Source organism: Sus scrofa, unplaced genomic scaffold (assembly GCF_000003025.6).
Source record: "Sus scrofa isolate TJ Tabasco breed Duroc unplaced genomic scaffold, Sscrofa11.1 Contig1914, whole genome shotgun sequence".
Classification (NCBI taxonomy): domain Eukaryota; kingdom Metazoa; phylum Chordata; class Mammalia; order Artiodactyla; family Suidae; genus Sus; species Sus scrofa.
This window is the reverse complement of record NW_018084979.1, coordinates 2,437,356-2,455,919: the sequence shown is the minus strand read 5'-3', so window position 1 is coordinate 2,455,919 and position 18,564 is coordinate 2,437,356. Positions and strand designations below refer to the sequence as shown.

The 18,564-nt window shown below is 55.5% G+C and overlaps 1 protein-coding gene across 2 annotated transcripts in view; it reads right to left on the bottom strand.

Annotated features, from left to right (window-relative positions):
• The window catches only part of TDRD9 (tudor domain containing 9), an 85,242-nt gene that overhangs the window by 23,361 nt on the left and 43,317 nt on the right, over window positions 1–18,564 (bottom strand). For both annotated transcript variants that reach the window (XM_021081572.1, XM_003128749.4), the window contains exons 12-23: window positions 18,204–18,261; window positions 16,539–16,643; window positions 10,602–10,699; window positions 9,966–10,097; window positions 8,903–9,068; window positions 8,761–8,824; window positions 8,619–8,682; window positions 8,309–8,353; window positions 7,675–7,728; window positions 5,578–5,694; window positions 4,501–4,608; window positions 2,465–2,565 (exon numbers count right to left, since the gene is read on the bottom strand). In XM_021081572.1, coding sequence (XP_020937231.1) covers window positions 2,465–2,565; window positions 4,501–4,608; window positions 5,578–5,694; window positions 7,675–7,728; window positions 8,309–8,353; window positions 8,619–8,682; window positions 8,761–8,824; window positions 8,903–9,068; window positions 9,966–10,097; window positions 10,602–10,699; window positions 16,539–16,643; window positions 18,204–18,261 — 1,112 coding nt within the window. The remainder of the gene's footprint in view (window positions 1–2,464; window positions 2,566–4,500; window positions 4,609–5,577; window positions 5,695–7,674; window positions 7,729–8,308; window positions 8,354–8,618; window positions 8,683–8,760; window positions 8,825–8,902; window positions 9,069–9,965; window positions 10,098–10,601; window positions 10,700–16,538; window positions 16,644–18,203; window positions 18,262–18,564) is intronic.

Here is an 18,564-nt window from a genome sequence, read left to right as displayed (position 1 = left end):
GGTCAAAACATCATACTCATAAAACAGACCTACGGCCCCTCCAGAGGCTGCCAGGAAATGCGCTACCCTGAGACGTGGGAGGTCCCTCGGCCTGCGCCCCCTCTCCCTCCCGCCCGCCTCGGCCCGGTGCCCTCTCACCCCGCCCCCGCTGCCCCTTGGTAAACCCACCGGCCGGCACGTGCCCCCTCCTGGCCTCTGCTGCTGTGTCGCCAGAAGGCTTCCAAGTCCTCCTTAGAAAGAAGGCCTTTCGAATACTCCCGACCACACTCCCAGGATCTCCAGGAGTGCTGTCAACTCAGCGTGCGGAGCAAGCCACGCCTGTGCCCCCGACCCCAGGCCGCTCCGGCTCCCCTCTCCTTCGTCCTGCCCAGCCGCCCACCCGCGCCGCCGCCCATGGCTGAACCAAGAGCACCCCCACTGTCCTGCACCTCCTTTCCCTTTCAGACCCTGCCGCCTGGGTGACAGCTTGTCACCCCGGTTTGAGCGGCGGCTTCCTCTCCTGCTCCTCCCTGGTCAAGCTCCACAAAACACAGTTCCAATGAGGACACCCTCAGGGGTCTCTAAGTGCCCAGCAGGTGTGTCCATACTGGTCAGCTGGCCACAGACAGCGCTGGCCTCCCGCTGTCCACACCCCATCCGACACACACTCGCACACACCCCGTGCTTTCCCACGTCACAACGCCGACGCCCTGGGCTCCTGCAGGAGCACCACGCTCAGCCTGTCCATCTCCAAGGCCCGCCCGACAGCGCCCGAGGAGGTCCCAGGCGAAAGCCGCTGGCCCTACGCTGAGCCTGTCTCCTGCCCGCCTGGCCTCTCCCAGGACACGTCGCGAGAGGCAGATGGCTGGGCTCCGACCCCGCCCTCCACGCCGCACACTGAGCCGACAGCCTCTGGGAGGAAACTTGTGCTCCAGGGCCCAGCGCGGGCCCTGCTCGATCCAAGAGGACACTCGTCATTCCTTCAATCACTGTTTTAGGTCCCTCTTTAACTACTTGCTGCCCGGAGCTGGTAAAACCAGAAGACCACCGCCGCGTCTCCAAGTAACTGGCCTGACATTGGCACTGTGACGAAAAATCGGAAATCCATGAGAAATACAACAAAACATAATTAAAGTAGCTAAAAAGAGGCCCCTGACAGGAAGAATAAGAAACAAACACAGAATCCAACCCACAGGGAAGATTATGGGAAGCGGCTGCTGCGGGCTGAGTGAGAGCCTGGACCGCTCAAATCAGTTCCAAGACCATCCATGCGGTGTAACCGGAACCTCAAGAAGGCGAAGGGACCGTCCATCTTCGAGAAGCATGGTCTAGCTGTGTGGGTCCGGTTCTTACTGAGCAATTTTATATAAGCGATTGAGAGTTTGACTGTTTTAACTTGTATTAGGATGTTTAAGAAGACGTGAGGCCCTCTTGAGTGTAGTTAAATCTGTAACAGTTGTGAGAAGTACTTGGAGAGGCTTTACCTATTAGGGTTAAATATTTGCCACAGGAGGCATTCACAGTGCTCAGAAAGGAAACCAGTATTTTAACCATAGGATCAGAACGTAAACCGTCTGTGTCACCCAATCCGACCTTTAGCAGAGGGCGCAGGCTCAGCTTGAGGTCTTGGGACACTGATCCGAAAGCAACCACAGGTATCTCGCATTTACTAGACTGGGAAAGTTCCATGAAGTAATTGTTTCGGACACCAGAAAAAAACTTCTGACTTTAAATATTAGAAATCAACTTAGGAAGTTCCCATGTGGCGCAGCAAGCGAAGGAGCCAGCATTGTCACAACAGCAGCACAGGTTCAGCCCCTGGCCTGGGAACGTTCTCATGCTACAGCACGGCCAAAGAGAAGAGCCAATTTAAATGCTGTAAGGAGCCGTTTCTGTGCATAAACACCCCCTCTTGGGAAGAGGACTAAGCACCTGCGGGCGGATACACTCTCCTGCAGGCCTGCAGGCCTCCAGCTGACTCCTTCCCAGCGACGCCCGCCCGTGATGTCTAGGGGCACAGGTACCCAAATGCAGGCTGCCGCCCTGAGCTCCGCTAGGGGCCAGTCGGTTGAAACAGAAGAGGAGCTGCTCCCAACAAGAAGAGAAACCAAAAATGCATTTCTCCCCCCCCCCTCCTTTTTTTTTAATCCTTTTTAGGGCCAAAGGTGAGGCATATGGAAGTTCCCAGGCAAGGGGTCCAATCAGAGCTGCAGCTGCTGGCTGACACCACAGCCACAGCAACGCGGGATCCTTAACCCACTGAGCAAGGCCAGGGGCTGAACCCACGTCCTCATGGATACCAGTCAGGTTCTTAACCCACTGAGATGTAACGGGAACTCCCAGAGCTGCATGTCAAGAGTTGTCGCAGCAGCCCTTCTGAAGATGCGGTTTCATAAGCACTCAGTTTAAAGAACCGGCTCCTGGAAACGGGAGAAATCTCACGGCTTGGTCACACTGGCAGTGGCTGGCAAGAACGGCTACTTACTTTGCACCATCGAACACAATGGATCTGACTTGGCCACACTTTCGAAAGAGAGACTGCAGCTGCTTGTAGTAGAGAAAGCCATAGGGAGGGACGTGCTTCAGCTGAAAGACATGACGCGGCGTTGGCGGGAGGGAGCCGAGAGCCACGCGGCAGCTGCACAGCGCAGGCCCGGCCCGGCGGCGAGCTGAGCGGCTGACAAGCTCTGGCTCCCAGCTACCCTCGCGCGCCACCCACGGACCCAAGGGCTGGCTCTCCCCCCGTGAAAACAGTCCCGGAGTCTGATACAGAAAAATTAAGACTCGTTTTTTATTGGGCCTTAAAATAATCAAGCTGACGAAATACATCTCTTTTTTTTTTTTTTGACTTTTTGCCTTTTCTAGGGCCGTACCTGCGGCACATGGAGGTTCCCAGGCTAGGGGTCCAATTGGAGCTGTAGCTGCCGGCCTACACCAGAGCCTCAGCAACGCGGGATCCGAGCCTCATCTGCGACCTACACCACAGCTCTCGGCAACACCGGATCCTTAACCCACTGAGCGAGGCCAGGGATCGAACCCGCAACCTCATGGTTCCTAGTCGGATTCATTAACCACTGCGCCACGACGGGAACTCCCAAAATACATCTCTTGAAACAGAATGTTTCTACATAAGCAGGAAGAGGCGCGGCGAGAGGAGGCCATGCACCTCAGCACAGACCGCCCGCGCGGAGTGCAGAGCAGGGACAAGGCACCGGGCAAGGCCCTCTCAGGTGACACTCATTTACACAGGAGGTGACTTTCGGGCCCAGACCACGGGGTGCACAGGCTGCCCTGCAGCGAAACCAGCGCACAGGAGAGGGGAGGGCGCCCGCCCTCGAGGTCACAGGAGCCCCAGAGCTTGGTCCGCCCTCAGGGCCGTGCTCCTTGAGAGCAACAAAAGCCAAGAGGCCTTTCAATCAAAACCCCTGGGGGAGGGGGGGAGCAGCACGTCTGTAACGTCCCAGGCCGGGACCCTCACCCCTGGGCAGCCTGATCCTTCAGGAACAGGGTGATGGAAACAGGAGGCATGCCCGCTATCAGAGCCGGGCCAGGAACCGAACCCGGGGACCCAGAGAAGCCGGGCTCCCAGACGCAGTCCTCCGGGTGTTGCCCTGAAGTTACCTGTGCTCAGGTTTACACAGAGGGTCCAGGGACGTGGGTCCAACGTCAGGGCCTGCGACGGACTCTGAGCTTTGCCCAAAGCACGTGTCACTTAACTCCTCCTCCCCAGGCCAGAGGGGAGGCTGTGGCCTGGGCCCTAAACCCGAATTTAAAAATAAACGAGGAGTTCCTGTCGTGGCGCAGTGGTTAACGAATCCAACTAGGAACCATGCGGTTGCGGGTTTGATCCCTGGCCTCGCTCAGTGGGTTAACCATCCGGCGTTGCCGTGAGCTGTGGTGTAGGTCGCAGATGTGGCTCGGATCCCGCGTTGCTGTGGCTCTGGCGTAGGCTGGTGGCTACAGCTCCAATTGGACCCCTAGCCTGGGAACCTCCATATGCCGCAGGTGCGGCCCTAGAGAAGGCAAAAAAACAAAAAACACTGATTACAGATTACCACGACAAATAGAATAAAAATAGTTTTTTTTTTTTAAAAGTTACATTAAATAAATAAATAAATAAACGAATACTCTCTAGGGGATTCTATGAGGCACAAAGGGGATCGGGTTTAAATCACAGTACAAAGTTGCCAACCAAATAACTCTTCGTGGGAAATGAAGCTATTAAACAAATCTCCTTAAATTTATGGAGAAGCATCTTAAATCCTTCAGAATGGGACATGACCAACCAAGATGAGCCCTAATACCTACCCCTCAAGGCTTCTTTCAAGGCCAGGTTTGCAAAAAAGGAAGCAAGACTGAAGATCCAGTGAGTGTGCGGCAAAGGTCTGGCCAGCCCTCAGAGTGGCCTCAGGGGCAAAGGCCACTCAGCACTGATACAGAGGGAGACAAGGGGCCCAAGAGGCTGCTCTGCGGCCAGCCCCGCGGGCGGGCAGCCCCCAGGCCCTGACCCTCGCCACCTACCATGACGGTCGTCCTCGGGTCTTTGCCTGCCAGCTCCCTCACCGCCACCTCTTCGTCAGGCTGCCCGAAAGTAAAGTAATTTGGATAAAAAGCACCTGCCAACACGACCTGGAAGAGAAACTGATTTTCATGAAGTGACAGCATGGCTCCGTCCCGTAGCTCAGCACTCGGCCATCTCGGCTCAGGACACGTGCCACCTGTGAGACAGGTGCGCGAGCCGCGAGCCGGGCCTCCGGCCAGCAGGGACAAAGTCACGATTCTGGTTCCTTCACCAGGACAAATGCCCTCTACGTGTTCTTTCTTCAAAGGTGCTTGAGTGCTTCTCAGAACGGGGCTCGGGAAGCGCGGGCGCGTTAACTGGGACACAGACCCCCTTCTCCCCGACAGGCTGACTTCTGTGGGTCAGGCACGTTCCGGATGCTTAGATCAAGTCCCAACTGGGACAGGCAGATGCACTACAGTGAGCTTGCCTCCAACAGAAAAGCACTCTGCAGAGGGTCCCTTCCTCCGTAGACACAGCATTTGAAACCCACACCCCCAGTGGACTAGCGCCCAGCCCTAGAGCCATTCGATATCCAGAACACCCAGGTCTCCAGCTTCGTCCGGTTCACAGGTCCCTTGCTAGAACCCAGCTCTGCAGGCGCCGGCCCACGCTGGTGCCTCCGGGGAGCACGGCTGCTCTGAAACCCACGATGAAGAGCAGCGGCACCCCTCCAGGGCCCGCTGGCCTCAACAGAACTCGTCCAAAGCTGCACCCAACAGCACACCTGGTCACGGCCTTCAAAGGTAAAATGGGTTTCCCTGTGACGGAAGAGCGAGGCAGTAGTGATAAGAGCACTTTTACTCCCTCAAAAGCCAAAACCAAAGGACCTGCGCTGAAGCAGCGGAGGCCAGGAGCAGCCTCTCTCCTCCAGCTGAGCCACGGGCCTGGCCACCGGCTCAAGGACATGGGAAACCCAAACCAGGCCAGAGCAGCGATGTTCCTGGCTCCCCAACAGCACGAACGCTGTGGCCTAACCTGTCCCCTGAGGCAGCAGCGTCCCAGACAGGAGCCCGGAGCAGACCTAACGCGCCCACCTGGAGGATGAATCGCTGCTTGTGCGGGTACTCCCGGTCCAGGACGGGCCGCCGGCAGTCCGCGTGCATGTTGAACTGCGAGACGCGAGACTTCAGCTCTTCATACAGTTCAGCCACCTAAGACGACACCGCAGATGAGGCTCCGGGTGCTACGGTCCGGAGAGCAGCGAAGGCGCCACAAGGACGATACAACACGGGCGAGCAGCGCTGCAGCACCAAGAGCCTTCGGACTAAAGGTCAGCCAATGAAGAACGGGGAGTTCCTGGGCGCAGCAGCGGGTTGTCACTGCAGTGGCTTGGAGTGCTGCTGTGGCAGGAGTTCAATCCCTGGTTTAGGAACTTCCACATGCCTCAGACACGGCCAAAAAAAAAAAAAAAAAAAAAATCAAATTGAAATTATGCAGTTTGGAGTTCCCATCGTGGCTCAGTGGTTAATGAACCCAACTAGTAACTATGAGGTTGTGGGTTCAACCTCTGGCCTTGCTCACTGGGTTAAGGATCCAGCAGGATCCAGTGTTGCCGTGAGCTGTGGTATAGGTCGCAGATGCGGCGTAGGCTGGCAGCTACAGCTCCGATTTGACCCCTAGCCTAGGAACCTCCATATGACACAGGTGGGGCCCTAAAAAGACAAATAAAATAAAATACAAAAATAAAATTATGTGGAGTTCCCGTTGTGGTGCAGTGGGTTAATGATTTTAATGATTCCACTTGTCTCCATGGATGCACCAGTTCGATCCCCAGCCCAGCATAGGGGGTTAAGGATCTGGCATTGCTGCAGCTGTGGTGTAGGTTATAGCTTTGGTTTGGATTTGATCACTAACCCAGGAACTTCCACAAACAGCAGAGGCGGCCGAAAAATGAAACGACATGAGACGAAATGAAATGAAATAAAACAATGCAAGTCACTTTCTCTGACCAAAATGCAATAAAAATTTTAAAATAACAAAGTAAGACATCTAAAAATAGTTCTTTCTACCTGGAAATGTAAATAGTCTTAAAAACTGAGTCGAGGAGAAAACCAGTACTAAAAACAGCTGGACAGGGATGACCATGAGACCCTACATGTCAGAAAGCAATGGTAACCAGCCCACACTGTGCTGTCAAGCACATTCACACCTTTAAATACATTTAATTAGAAAGGTTGGAAGTATTACTCAATCAAATTCTCATTTCAGTAAGGCTAACATGTGAACCAAGAGACAGGAAACAACTAAACTGACGGAAAAAAGCAAACATCAGCCCACCGAAATGCCCTCTGCCCACCTCCTTAGACACCTGCAGAGTAGAAACGACAAGTCGAACCAAGAGTAAGGCCTCTGCAAACACAACAGGCAGAGCGTCCTGCAAGCTGCACTCAGGGCCAAGTCAGCAGGCCTGGGCTGTCCCCACCCAGGACATTCCATAGAAAGCTGGAGCTCCTGGAAAGTCACCTCCAGGCCCCTGCAGTGTCCTGCCTCATGAGAGGTTCCTTGTTTACCTGAGGCCACGGGCCCACCCGACCACCCCCAGTGAGGCCCGCCCTCTGGGCTCAGGTGAGGGTGAGCCTCCCTGGGCGGCTGGGTGGCGATCCTTCACGCGGGCTGTTTGGCACCCCGGCCCTCCGCCCCTCCCCACTCCTCCTCCCTCTGCCCGTTCTCATCTGCATCCTTCGGCTGGAACAAGCTTGACCGTGACTGGAACACAAATTCTTTTTTTTTTTTTGTCTTTTGTTGTTGTTGTTGCTATTTCTTGGGCCGCTCCCGCGGCATATGGAGGTTCCCAGGCTAGGGGTCGAATTGGAGCCGTAGCCACCGGCCTACGCCAGAGCCACAGCAACGCGGGATCCGAACCATGTCTGTGACCTACACCACCGCTCACGGCAACGCCGGATCGTTAACCCACTGAGCAAGGGCAGGGACCGAACCCGCAACCTCATGGTTCCTAGTCGGATTCGTTAACCACTGCGCCACGACGGGAACTCCTGGAACACAAATTCTAATGAAGCCGTAAACAGGGGGCGCACTTCGTGAATCATGGCCACCCCGCCCCCCACCTGCTGCGCGACCCCCCCCACACCTGTGAGTCACCTGTACTTGAATTCAAAGAAATATCGACCTACCTCTCTAATCCTCTTGATCTGAATGTAATTTAACCGTCCCCAGTCAAGTTCATCCTTTAAATAATAAAGGCATAATATTCAGTATGAATGTAACAAATCAGAGCTAATTTTGGCTACTCTAACAGGAACCTCAGCTACAAATACACACCAGAAAGCATGTATACCACCGAGAGAAGTACCACGGCTGGCCTCTTATTAAAAAGGAAGCTTGACCAGTAATTCGTGTGGTTATTTTAAGGCCACCCTGGGCATGGCAAATTTAAACACAGAGGCCAATCAACCATCTTCTGAACCCAGTCGGTTCAGAGAAGAACAGAAGCAGACAGTCCCCCGAAAAACGAAGGCGGACAGGTTAAGCTGTTGCAAGCCCATTATCTAAACCTGCGCTGGAAACAGCAGAAAGAACAGCTCAGGGCTCCAGTTTGCACCAACACGCCCCGCATGTCCCACGGGTACCGAGTGCTGGGGCTGCGGAGGCGGGGCAGCCGCTGCCGCCCCCAGGACTGTCTGCGGCGCCTCCCACCCAGGCAGGCTGAGCGCCGGCTGCACAGGCAGGCCCGAGGCTGCGCTGGCCAGCGCTGGGACGCTGGGGACACAGCGGCCACAAAGCAGCAGAAAGAATGCGTGAACCAACCTTCGGGTGGCGCAGCTCTCCCCTCTGTCTGCAAGTCTGCCAGGCCTAAAAATAAACAAGCCAGAGCTTCAACGTACTTTACCGGCTCACTGAATTGTCAGAAGTCCAATTTCAACACATTTTGACCACAAAACATTTACGAACTGAATTTTTTCAATCACCTTCATAGAACTGGACTCCTACCCTCATCTCCCCTTCTCCCAACACAATTCAGTATCAGACCCCACAACCCCAACAACGTTTTCGACACAGACGTATGCCATGCGAAGGGGCGGACAACACTCGCACAGCGTTTGCAGAGAAAACGCACTTTAAATGCCTCCACGAGAGCAATGCAGTCACTCTTACTGCTGCCAGAGAAATTCATCTTGCTCCTACGAAGAGATAACAAAGCGTCATCTGATACCATTAAGATGAAGTGACTTCTGACTACACGCGCGGTCAATACGTACCTGTATCCATCCAGGTGTTGCCTAAAAGGCATTGCAAAAAAATTCTTCAAGGAGAGAGATGCCGCTGACAAGAGACACGGAGAGAACCTAAGGCTGCGGGAGGGACCGCGCCTCCCAGCCCGGGGCTCCGCTCCCTGCTCACCTATGATCAGACACTCGTCCAGACACCCAAACACGTGTCCAAGGACAATGAGTTTCCCCAGCTGCTGATTAACAGGAAGGTGGGCTAAAACCCTCCCTAGGAAGGTCAGTTCACCATCATGCGGGTTCTCGTCGTCCCTGGGCCCACGGACTGCAAGAGCGCCGACCTGGGGAAAACCAATCAGCGCTGGTAGCAAGCGGCGGGTACTGGCACTCTTTCTTTCTGGCCTTAAGGCAGGGAGTTCAAAACAGGAATGGAAGACCAAATTCTGACAGTAAGGTTCCAAAAGACATCTAAGTCAACTCAGGAAACATTACTAAGAAAAAGTTTTTTAAACTTCTTTGAAATTTGGAACACATTTTATTATTTTTTAACACTGGCAGCTAATACTCAAGATGCTCCCCCGAAAGTCTAGGCAACTCACAATTTAACGAACACGGCACATAGAGCACTAAACCAAGGATCCAACTCAGTGGTCACCCACAGCCAGCATGTACCAAACTGTGTCCGGAAAACAGCTTCTCAACCCGAGTACGTGTAACTTACAGACATCCGAGCGACATCAAGGGATCGGAGGTGCACCAACTGTGAGGGCGGGACGCAGAACCCCCGCAGCCCGAGCAGGGGTCCAGGCCGCACCGTGGGTGGGCACTGGCCGCAAGGACCAAAAGCAGAGCCTGCGTCAAAGACGCCACAGGAGCAGAGCAGTGCTTCCAGCCAGAGGAAGAGGAAAGGCCAGGATGTGGGCAGGTGGGAGAAGGCTGCTGGAGCCGCCCGAGGAGGGTGCAGGAGGACTGGGGAGCGGGTGCAGAGGGGCTGCGTGGAGACGTGAGCCCCGAGCAGGATTTTGGCTAAGACAACTAGCCAAGCTGGTGTGAGCATAACCAAGCAACATGCATAAAATGTGGAATCAACAACCCGTCATTACATGCTTTTCCAAGCAACTGCTGGTGATTAACTGCGATCAAAATACCTTTAAGACACCAACAGTATGACACGTCTAAAATCTGCCAAAAACTCTTAGCTCTTGCGGAGAATGTGACCAGGTATCAGAGAGGCCCACCTCCTTCAGCAGAAGGATGGTGCGTTCAATGTCACCGAGACTAGGCGGAGAGAGCGCCGTGGCCAGCAGCGCTCTGGGCTCCCCCATGTCGAGGAGTTTCAACTTCAGTATCGTGCTTCCCAGTGGACAGCGCTGAAAAGAACAAAACCTACATTCAGAAGCGATAAACAAAGGTCCATCTATTCACCTTTACATGACCAGTACTTCAGAGAGAAGGACGAGAGAGGGATCGAGGGAAGGAAGGAAGAAAAAGAGACAGAGAAAGGAGAGAGAGACGGGAGAGGAGCCGGCGGGGAAAGAGACAGAAGGGAAGCCAGAAGAGGGAGGCGTAGAACGGGGCGGCAGGGCCAGCTCCCGCAGGAGCCAGGAGCGTTCGAGGCAGAGCAGGGGGACAGGCCCACTGCAGGGCCAGCCGGCTCCTTAGCACATGGCTAACACGTGACATGTGACAAAGGCTAGGAGTCCCCCACCAAAGGCCTGATGCCTAATGAACTGAAGCCAGTACTGTGATGAAAGTTTGCTCAGAGTGGTTTTTCTGGGATCAAAACTGTAGGACACTCAAAATTCTATTACCCAGAATGTTCAGTCAAACAATCTATAAAAAACAAACTACGCAGATGGCCAGGGACTGTTTACCAGCATCTCAGGAATGACGTGGTCGGGGATGGAGGTGTCCCAGAAATCCTTGGGCACGAGTCGGTAGCAGTACCCTTTAGACACACGTCCGGCACGGCCTTCGGGGAGAAACAGTGGCATGTGGTGGCATCGTCACTTTCCCATAAGCATAAAGATACAGTTAAACATGGAGACAAGCCTCTGCTACCTTCTACCGAACCAGCTCAGTAAAAACTTGAGCTAAGTCAGTGTCAGAAGTCATCTTAGACACACGGATTAAGTGCAGCTTCCTACTCAGCGTGGAGCCCCAGGCGTCTCGCCAAGGCAGTGGAAATCCACTTTACCCGCCACGCGGCTCCTGCACGCCCACCGCGCATGCTGGCCAAAGACAGGTCACAAAGCGGGAGGCATGCGGCTGGGGACAGACGCTGGGCCTCCCCGACGGGAGCCGGCCTGTCTGCGTGGCTGTCACCGCTGACACCTCTGCAGAGGCGGCCTGCAAGGCCCCTGCTCCACATTCAACAGGTGAAGAGCTCAAAGCCAGGCCTGGCCCAAGAGACCACCCTACTGTCAGCTCTCATCTTGTGACAGGATCGTGGCTGAAACAGAAACTCCTTTATTCCAAAACAGCAATGTTTCCTGAGAGCAGGGCGGGGCGGGCGGGGATCCTTCATAAATACTTTAAAAAACAAGGCAGGAGTTCCTGTCGTGGCTCAGCGGTTAGCAAACCTGACGAGCAACCATGAGGATGCGGGTTTGGTCCCTGGCCCCGTTCAGTGGGTCAAGGATCTGGCACTGCCATGAGCTGTGGTGTAGGTCACAGATGCAACTCGGACCCCATGTTGCTGTGGCTGTGGTGTAGGCCAGGAGCTGCAGCTCTGATTCTACCCCTAGCCTGGGAACCTCCATATGCCGCAAGTGCAGCCCTAAAAAGACAAAAAGACCAAAAAAAAAAAAAAGAAAAAAGAAACTGGGGCAGCACAGGGCGACGCTTTCATGCCACACCTCTGCAGTCTGGATGCTGCCCTTCCGCCCCCACCCCCGCCCCACCAGGGCACTGCGTGGAGAGGCCAGACTTCCGCCCCCGCCCCCACCTCCCCGCACCGGATCTTCAAATGATGACTGTCTAAATAGAAAAGCCCAAGGGAAATGACAAAACCAAGATCAACTCCTAGAACTAATTAGTGCAACTAGCAAGTCACAGGACACAATACCGACACAGAAAAATCAATCACATTTCCATAGGCTAGAAACAAACAGGTGGAAACCAAAATTTAAAATGCAGCATCTGGAGTTCCCGTCGTGGCGCAGTGGTTGGCGAATTCAACTGGGAACCATGAGGTTGCGGGTTCGGTCCCTGCCCTTGCTCAGTGGGTTAAGGATCCGGCGTTGCCGTGAGCTGTGGTGTAGGTTGCAGACGCGGCTCGGATCCCGCGTTGCTGTGGCTCTGGCGTAGGCCGGTGGCTACGGCTCCGATTCGACCCCTAGCCTGGGAACCTCCATGTGCCGCGGGAGCGGCCCAAGAAATAGCAAAAAGACAAAAAAATAAAAAAAATAAAGAAAAATAAAATGCAGCATCATCATGATTATTATAATCACTTCAAATCAAACTGAATACTTAGTTGTAAAGCCAACAAAACATGCACAGGATCTGTATGCTCAAAATAACACAATGCTGATTAAAGAAATCAAGGATGACATAATACACGGAGACACGCTACCTTCAGGGGCTGAAAGACGCATCACATCAAATACATCAATTCTCCCCACGTGACCCACGAGTTTAACACAATTCCCTGCAAGTCACAGGAAGCTCTGTGTGTGTGGGTGCGGACAAGCGGATGCCGAGGCGACGCCGCGCGGCTGACCCGCTTCCGCAAGTAAAGCGGCAGGAGCCCATCTGCGCCCCTGTAAGCCTCACTCTACAGTGATGGAGACAGCGGGGTATCGGCAGAGACAAGGACACGCACGCGACAGAACAAGGAAGAAGCAGACACACCAGGCTGCCCGGGCAAGTCTCACAAAGCTGCAGAAGCCTTTCCCCGGAGGAGGGCAAGGGCTTCAACAACCGGACATCCACAGGCAAACCTCACCCCATCGACAAAACTCAGTTCAAATGGATCACAGACGCGAATGCATGTCTAGGAAACTTCTAGAAAAAAACACGGGAGACAAGTCTTTGCAACTTGGGGCCAGATGAAGAGTTCTTACCTATGACACCGAAAGCACAATCCATAAAATGAGAAACTGATAAATTAAACTTTACCCAGATTAAAATATTTTTCTCTATGAAATACTGTTAAGAGTATGAAAAAACGAGGAGTTCCTGTCGTGGCGAAGTGGAAACGAATCCGACCGGGAACCATGAGGTTGCGGGTTTGATCCTGGGCCTCGCTCAGTGGGTTAAGGATCCGGTATTGCCCTGATCTGTGGTGTAGGTTGCAGATGCGGCTCAGATCTGGTGTTGCTGTGGCTGTGGTGTAGCCTGTGGCTGTAGCTCCTATTCAACCCCCAGCCTGGGAACTTCCATGTGCCGCAAGTGTAGCCCTAAAAAGCTTTAAAAAAAAAAAAAAAAAAAAAAAAAGGGTCTGAAAAAAACGACATACAGACTAGGGAGACCAGGGGAACCACTACCTAACAAAGGACTCCCCGCTCAACAGTAAACATATGGCGCGTCCACCAGAGACCGGGTGAGAGACGCAGGCAGACACCGCACTGAAGAGGTACAGAAAGGAAGGAGGCCCAAGAGGACATGTTTAACCCCATCAGCATCAGGGAAATGCAAACTAGAGCTGCACCGAGACATTCTCACACCCCTTTAAGAAGGGCTGAAATAAAACACAGTGGCACACCCAGTGCTGGCAAGGGTGTGGGGAAGATGGGCCTCATATGTTGCAGGCAGAGCTGTCGAATGATACAGCCACCATGGAGATGGTCTGGAGCAGTTTCTTTCTGTGTGTGTGTGTGTGAATTTATTTTTGGCCACACCCATAGCATACAGAAGGTGCTGGGCCAGGGATCAAACTCAAGCCACAACAGTGACAATGCCAGATCCTTAACCACTAGGCAACCAGGGAACTCCTAGGGCAGCTTCTTATAAAATATACTCATCATGCCCCTAGTAACTGCACTCTTGGGCTTTCATCCCAGAGAAAGGAACACCTACGTCCACACAAAACCTTGTACATCAATATTTACCATGGCTTTATTTGTAACTGCCAAGAACTCGAAACAGCTCAATTGTCCTTCAGAAAGTGAATGGTACTGTTGACCTTAGAAGTAATTTTACTGACAAAAATAGGTTTATTCGGAAATAGCAGAGAACTGCAACTTAGGACAAGTAAGCGATGGCAAAAACCACAGGTAAGTCCCAACTACAAAGAGGAACATTACTCTGTAGAGAAAAAGGGGGAGGCTGTGAGGAGTTGTTCTGAACCCAAGTCCACTGGAGAAAAGTGAGAACTCTCAGGGTGGAGCCAGTTTCTCATCTGGGTTCCTGGGCAGGGATTTCTTTTCTCTTTCTCTCTCTGGTTTGTGTGGATTTTTTTTTTTTTTTTTTTGGTCTTTTTAGGGCCACACTCACAGCACATGGAAGTTCCCAGGCTAGGAGAATCAGAGCTGCAGCTGCCGGCCTACACCACAGCCACAGCAATGCCAGCGCCAAGCCACATCTGTGACCTACACCACAGCTCACGGCAACGCCAGATCCTTAACCCACAGGGCAAGGCCAGGGATCAAACCCATGTCCTCACAGATACTAGTTGGTTTCGTTACCGCTGAGCCACGACGGGAACTCCAGAGGATTTCTTGTGGGGATCCCGTGTACATCTTTTCCTGTTGGGTCCTGTAACTGACGCTTCTTCCTGTTGTGGGTTCTCTGGGGGCGTCCGCAGTTGACAGCACTTCCCGTAACGCACCCTGAGCAGTGCGGTAGGCAGGGCCACACAGAGCGCCTCTCTGGCCTCCCCACTCCCTTTATGTCAAAGCAGAGTGGAGTATTACTCAGCAATAAAAAGGAATGAACTACTGATGCACGCAGCAACGTGGACGGATCTTAAGGACACCACAGCAACTGAATGAAATCCCAAATGCAGATTTCACCATCTAACCCCCTGAAACGATGCAGCTCAGGCAGGTTCTTCCAGGCAGCTGGGATCTGACCATGGCGGCCACACACGGGAACAGCTGGGGAGAAGCCCGAGGAGTGGACCCTGGGGAGGGGACTGGGGCGCGGGGTCCAGCACCGCCCCGACCTCAGCACCCGGGCTGATGCTGCCCCACGTGGAGGCGGCAATGCTAACACGCAGGGCTGAGGCTGGGGCTCCAGGGAGCCTGTGTACTATTTTCCCAACTTCCTGCACGGGAAAGAAGTCTACCACATCTTCAGCACACGAAAGGACAAAGGATAACATTTCTTTTTTTTTTTTTTTTTTGTCTTTTGTCTTTTTTGTTGTTGTTGTTATTGTTGCTATTTCTTGGGCCGCTCCCACAGCATATGGAGGTTCCCTGGCTAGGGGTCTAATCGGAGCTGTAGCCACCGGCCTACGCCAGAGCCACAGCAACGCGGGATCCGAGCCGCGTCTGCAACCTACACCACAGCTCACGGCAACGCCGGATCGTTAACCCACTGAGCAAGGGCAGGGACCGAACCCGCAACCTCACGGTTCCTAGTCGGATTCGTTAACCACTGCGCCACGACGGGAACTCCAGGATAACATTTCTAAAATCTCGAGACTGACCCAAAGATAATCACCTTACACACATTTTTATCTACGTACTTCTAATCCTAGTTTTAGATTCTGGGGTTGGGAGGAGGCTGAGATGATTAGCTTGTCTTCGTCTTCACTTAGACTCGTGACCGCACAGAATGTAAGGTCGCCCTCGCCTCCTGCATCACCCTCTCAGTCCCGGCAAGTCAGTCCGAGAGGCAGGTGGCACCACGGCCGAGGCGGAGGCCAGACTCCGGCCGGCTCAGCCCGGCCCGCGTGCGCTGCGCAGGAGCCGCCTCTGGGTCTCGGCTGCGGCGCCGAGCGCGCGGGTGTTAACGGTGTGCCCCTTGGAGAGCTGGGTGAGCATTAAACACACACACAAAACACAGCGTCGTGTGCAGCATGCGGCGAGCACTCAGTAACTGGCGCCTCCACTCTTTTTTGATACAGAGCTCAAGGGCCCAACAGGGACTCCTGGACCCGCCCTTCCCAAGGGGTTCACTCATCAAGCACAAGCTGTGCCTTGTCCACAGGAGACCGCCGTGCGCGGCCCGGCCCCAGGCGCCTGCAGGGTGATGGCACACCCACTGTGGGCAAAGCCCAGCCCCCTGCCTCCTGCCCTCGCAGTGATGCAGCACGTGCACGTGGCGGCAAATGCTGAGCCCTCTGTGCAGCCAGCTCAGGAGCAATAACCCAGAGCGATCGAAGCTTGGCGGGAGGTCAGAGGAAGCCTTCGGCGCGGCCCAGTGGCCCTGTGTCACCCCCATCCAGCGAGGTGACAGGACGCTCCTCCACTGCGTGCGAGGCTCTCACTCAAGTCACAAGGAGGATCGAGGATTTAAACAGTCTGGCAGTGTGAGAGGCTGCCTGAAACGCATGCCTGTGAGCTGCAGGCCGGCAGCTGCAGCTGCAGCTCTGATTCAACCCCTAGGCTGGAAACAGCCATATGCCGCAGGTACAGCCCTAAAAAGACAAGAAAAACCCAAAAAAACAAAACCAAAAACATAAAACTGGTTTCAATAAAGGAAAAATCCCAGTAGGACAAAACATACAAAAAGGAAAAATTTTAAAACACATTGGAGGAGTTCCCTGGTGGCTAAGCAGGTTAAGGACTCAGCATTGCCACCACCGTGGTGCGGGTTCGATTCCTGGCCTGGGAACTTTCACATGCTGCAGGCACCCCCACCAACAAAAGACACTCGAAGGCACCACCGTCCCCTGACAGCGTGCTGGAACACGAAGGCCTTACCTTTCCTCTGGTTACAACTGGTTTTAGAGGCCCAGCTCAGCCGCAGACTCTGATAATTCGTATCTTCATCACAAACCAGAGTTCTAGTCAAACAAAAATCTATAACTGTCATTTAAAAAAAGGAAGGTAAACAGCACGTTAACAGAAACAGCTGCGTGACAATCGCCCTGCACGCGCCCGGCAGAGGCAGCGGACACGCGGCCGCCTCTGGCACCGGAACCGCCCGGGGCTGGCCTTCCTCCCGCCTTCCTCTGAGGACTGGGTGTCTGGGTGTCTGGGCATCAGGACCCCGGGTCCTGACAAGGGCTCTGTGAGCGCAGCGCCAGACGCCCTCAGCTCCTGCCCGCACGGCCCGCTGCCGTCCGTGGGAGGGCAGCCCTGCAGGGCAAGCACGGTCCTGTGCTGGCTCCTCGGGGCCACGCCCTCCTCCCAGGCCTGCTCCCTGGGGCACCACCAAGACCACCCTCCTCGCCCCAGTGCCAGCAGCTGCCCCCGCCCAGCGCGGCCCTTACTGGCTGTCGGAGGAGCAGCCTCTCGGCCTCAGCCTCCAGCCTCCTTCCCCGGAAGGAACCAGAACCCTTCCCTCTTGCTGTCCTGTCACCCTCCCCAGCGGCCCTTAATCCCGCAGGCGGCCCTACGACCTGTCATTTTAGGACCGGCCAAAGGTCCCCCCAGCCCAGCCGAGAACCACCCTCCACCACCCAGTGCAGCTCAAGGCACAGCCCAACAGGCCGCGCCTGCCTGCCTGCGCCCTTTAAAGCCCCGGTCACCCGCCCCAGCAGCCTGGTCACCTACCCTCGTCCCATTCCAGCCCTCTCTGTCCTCAGCTTCTTGGACGCCCCGCCGCTGGAGGCCGTCGGGCTCCTCGCACGGGCCTCCCGCCGCCCACACCCCGCCTCTTCCCAGGGCCGTGGGTGCCAAGCCGAGGCCAAGCCTCTGTCCCCTTCACGAGGACAAGGCCTGTGGCCCTGCAGCTGCTGCCCCACCTCTCCACCCCTTCCCCGGCTCCGAGGCCTCGAGGCCCCTGCCCTCTCCAACCAGGTCCGGCAGGCCCTGCTCTCCCGTCACTATGCTGCCCAAGGCCACGCACGGCCTTGCCCGCAAGGCGTGGCCGGCTCCCTCCTCCCCAGACGGCCTCCCCGTCCAGCCCCAGGACCTCACTGGCTGCCCCCGCTGCCCCCTCCACCCCCGTCTTGGGGCCGGGGCCTGGAGGTCACCCTCGAGCAGCTGCCCACGGGCTCCGCCCAGAGCTGGCCCCTCCCCGTCCTCAGACGGCCACTCTCCTGCCAAGGCCCCCAGCCCGCCCTCTCCTCCCTGAGGGACCCTGGCGCGTCCCTCCACGGCTCCGACCGCCAGGCCTCGCGCCATCTCCCTCAGAGGCCGCCCCGCCTGAGACCCGGGTCCGTGGACCTTCTCCCCCCTCGTTCTCTTCCTCCGTCGTTTCTCTCAATGTACTTCCCACCCGCCTCCGTCCGCCTCGCCCACCACCAACTCCTGGTGCGGGGACGAGCGCCGTCGCCGTCATCGGGGCCCATCTCGAGGGGCCTCCCTCCCGAGCTGGGACCTCGGCCGCTGCCTTCAGTGCACCTGCTCCCTGGAGCCCCTCCCAGCTCGGGGCGAAGACGGAGGCGGCGGGCTAGGGCGTGAGGCCGCGCCGCATCTCACCGTATTTGACGTCGGGAACCGTGACCGAGCTCTCCGCGATGTTGGTGGACAGGATGACCTGCCGGCAGCAAGAGGCAGAGGCTGCCGTGCTTACCATGCGCGGGAAACGCGGCAAACTAAACACTCAAGTTCAAAACTGATTTCAAGGGCGTTCCTTCACGGCTCAGCAGTCACGAACCCAGCCAGCCGGCATGGGGACGCAGGTTCGAGCCCTGGCCTCCCTCCGGGGGTCGGGGATCCTGCGTTGCCGGGAGCTGTGGGGTAGGTCGAATTCGTGGTTCCGACGTGGCGCGGCTATGGCCGTGGCCCAGGCCGGCGGCTGCCGCTCTGACGGGACCCCTAGCCTGGGAACTTCTATATG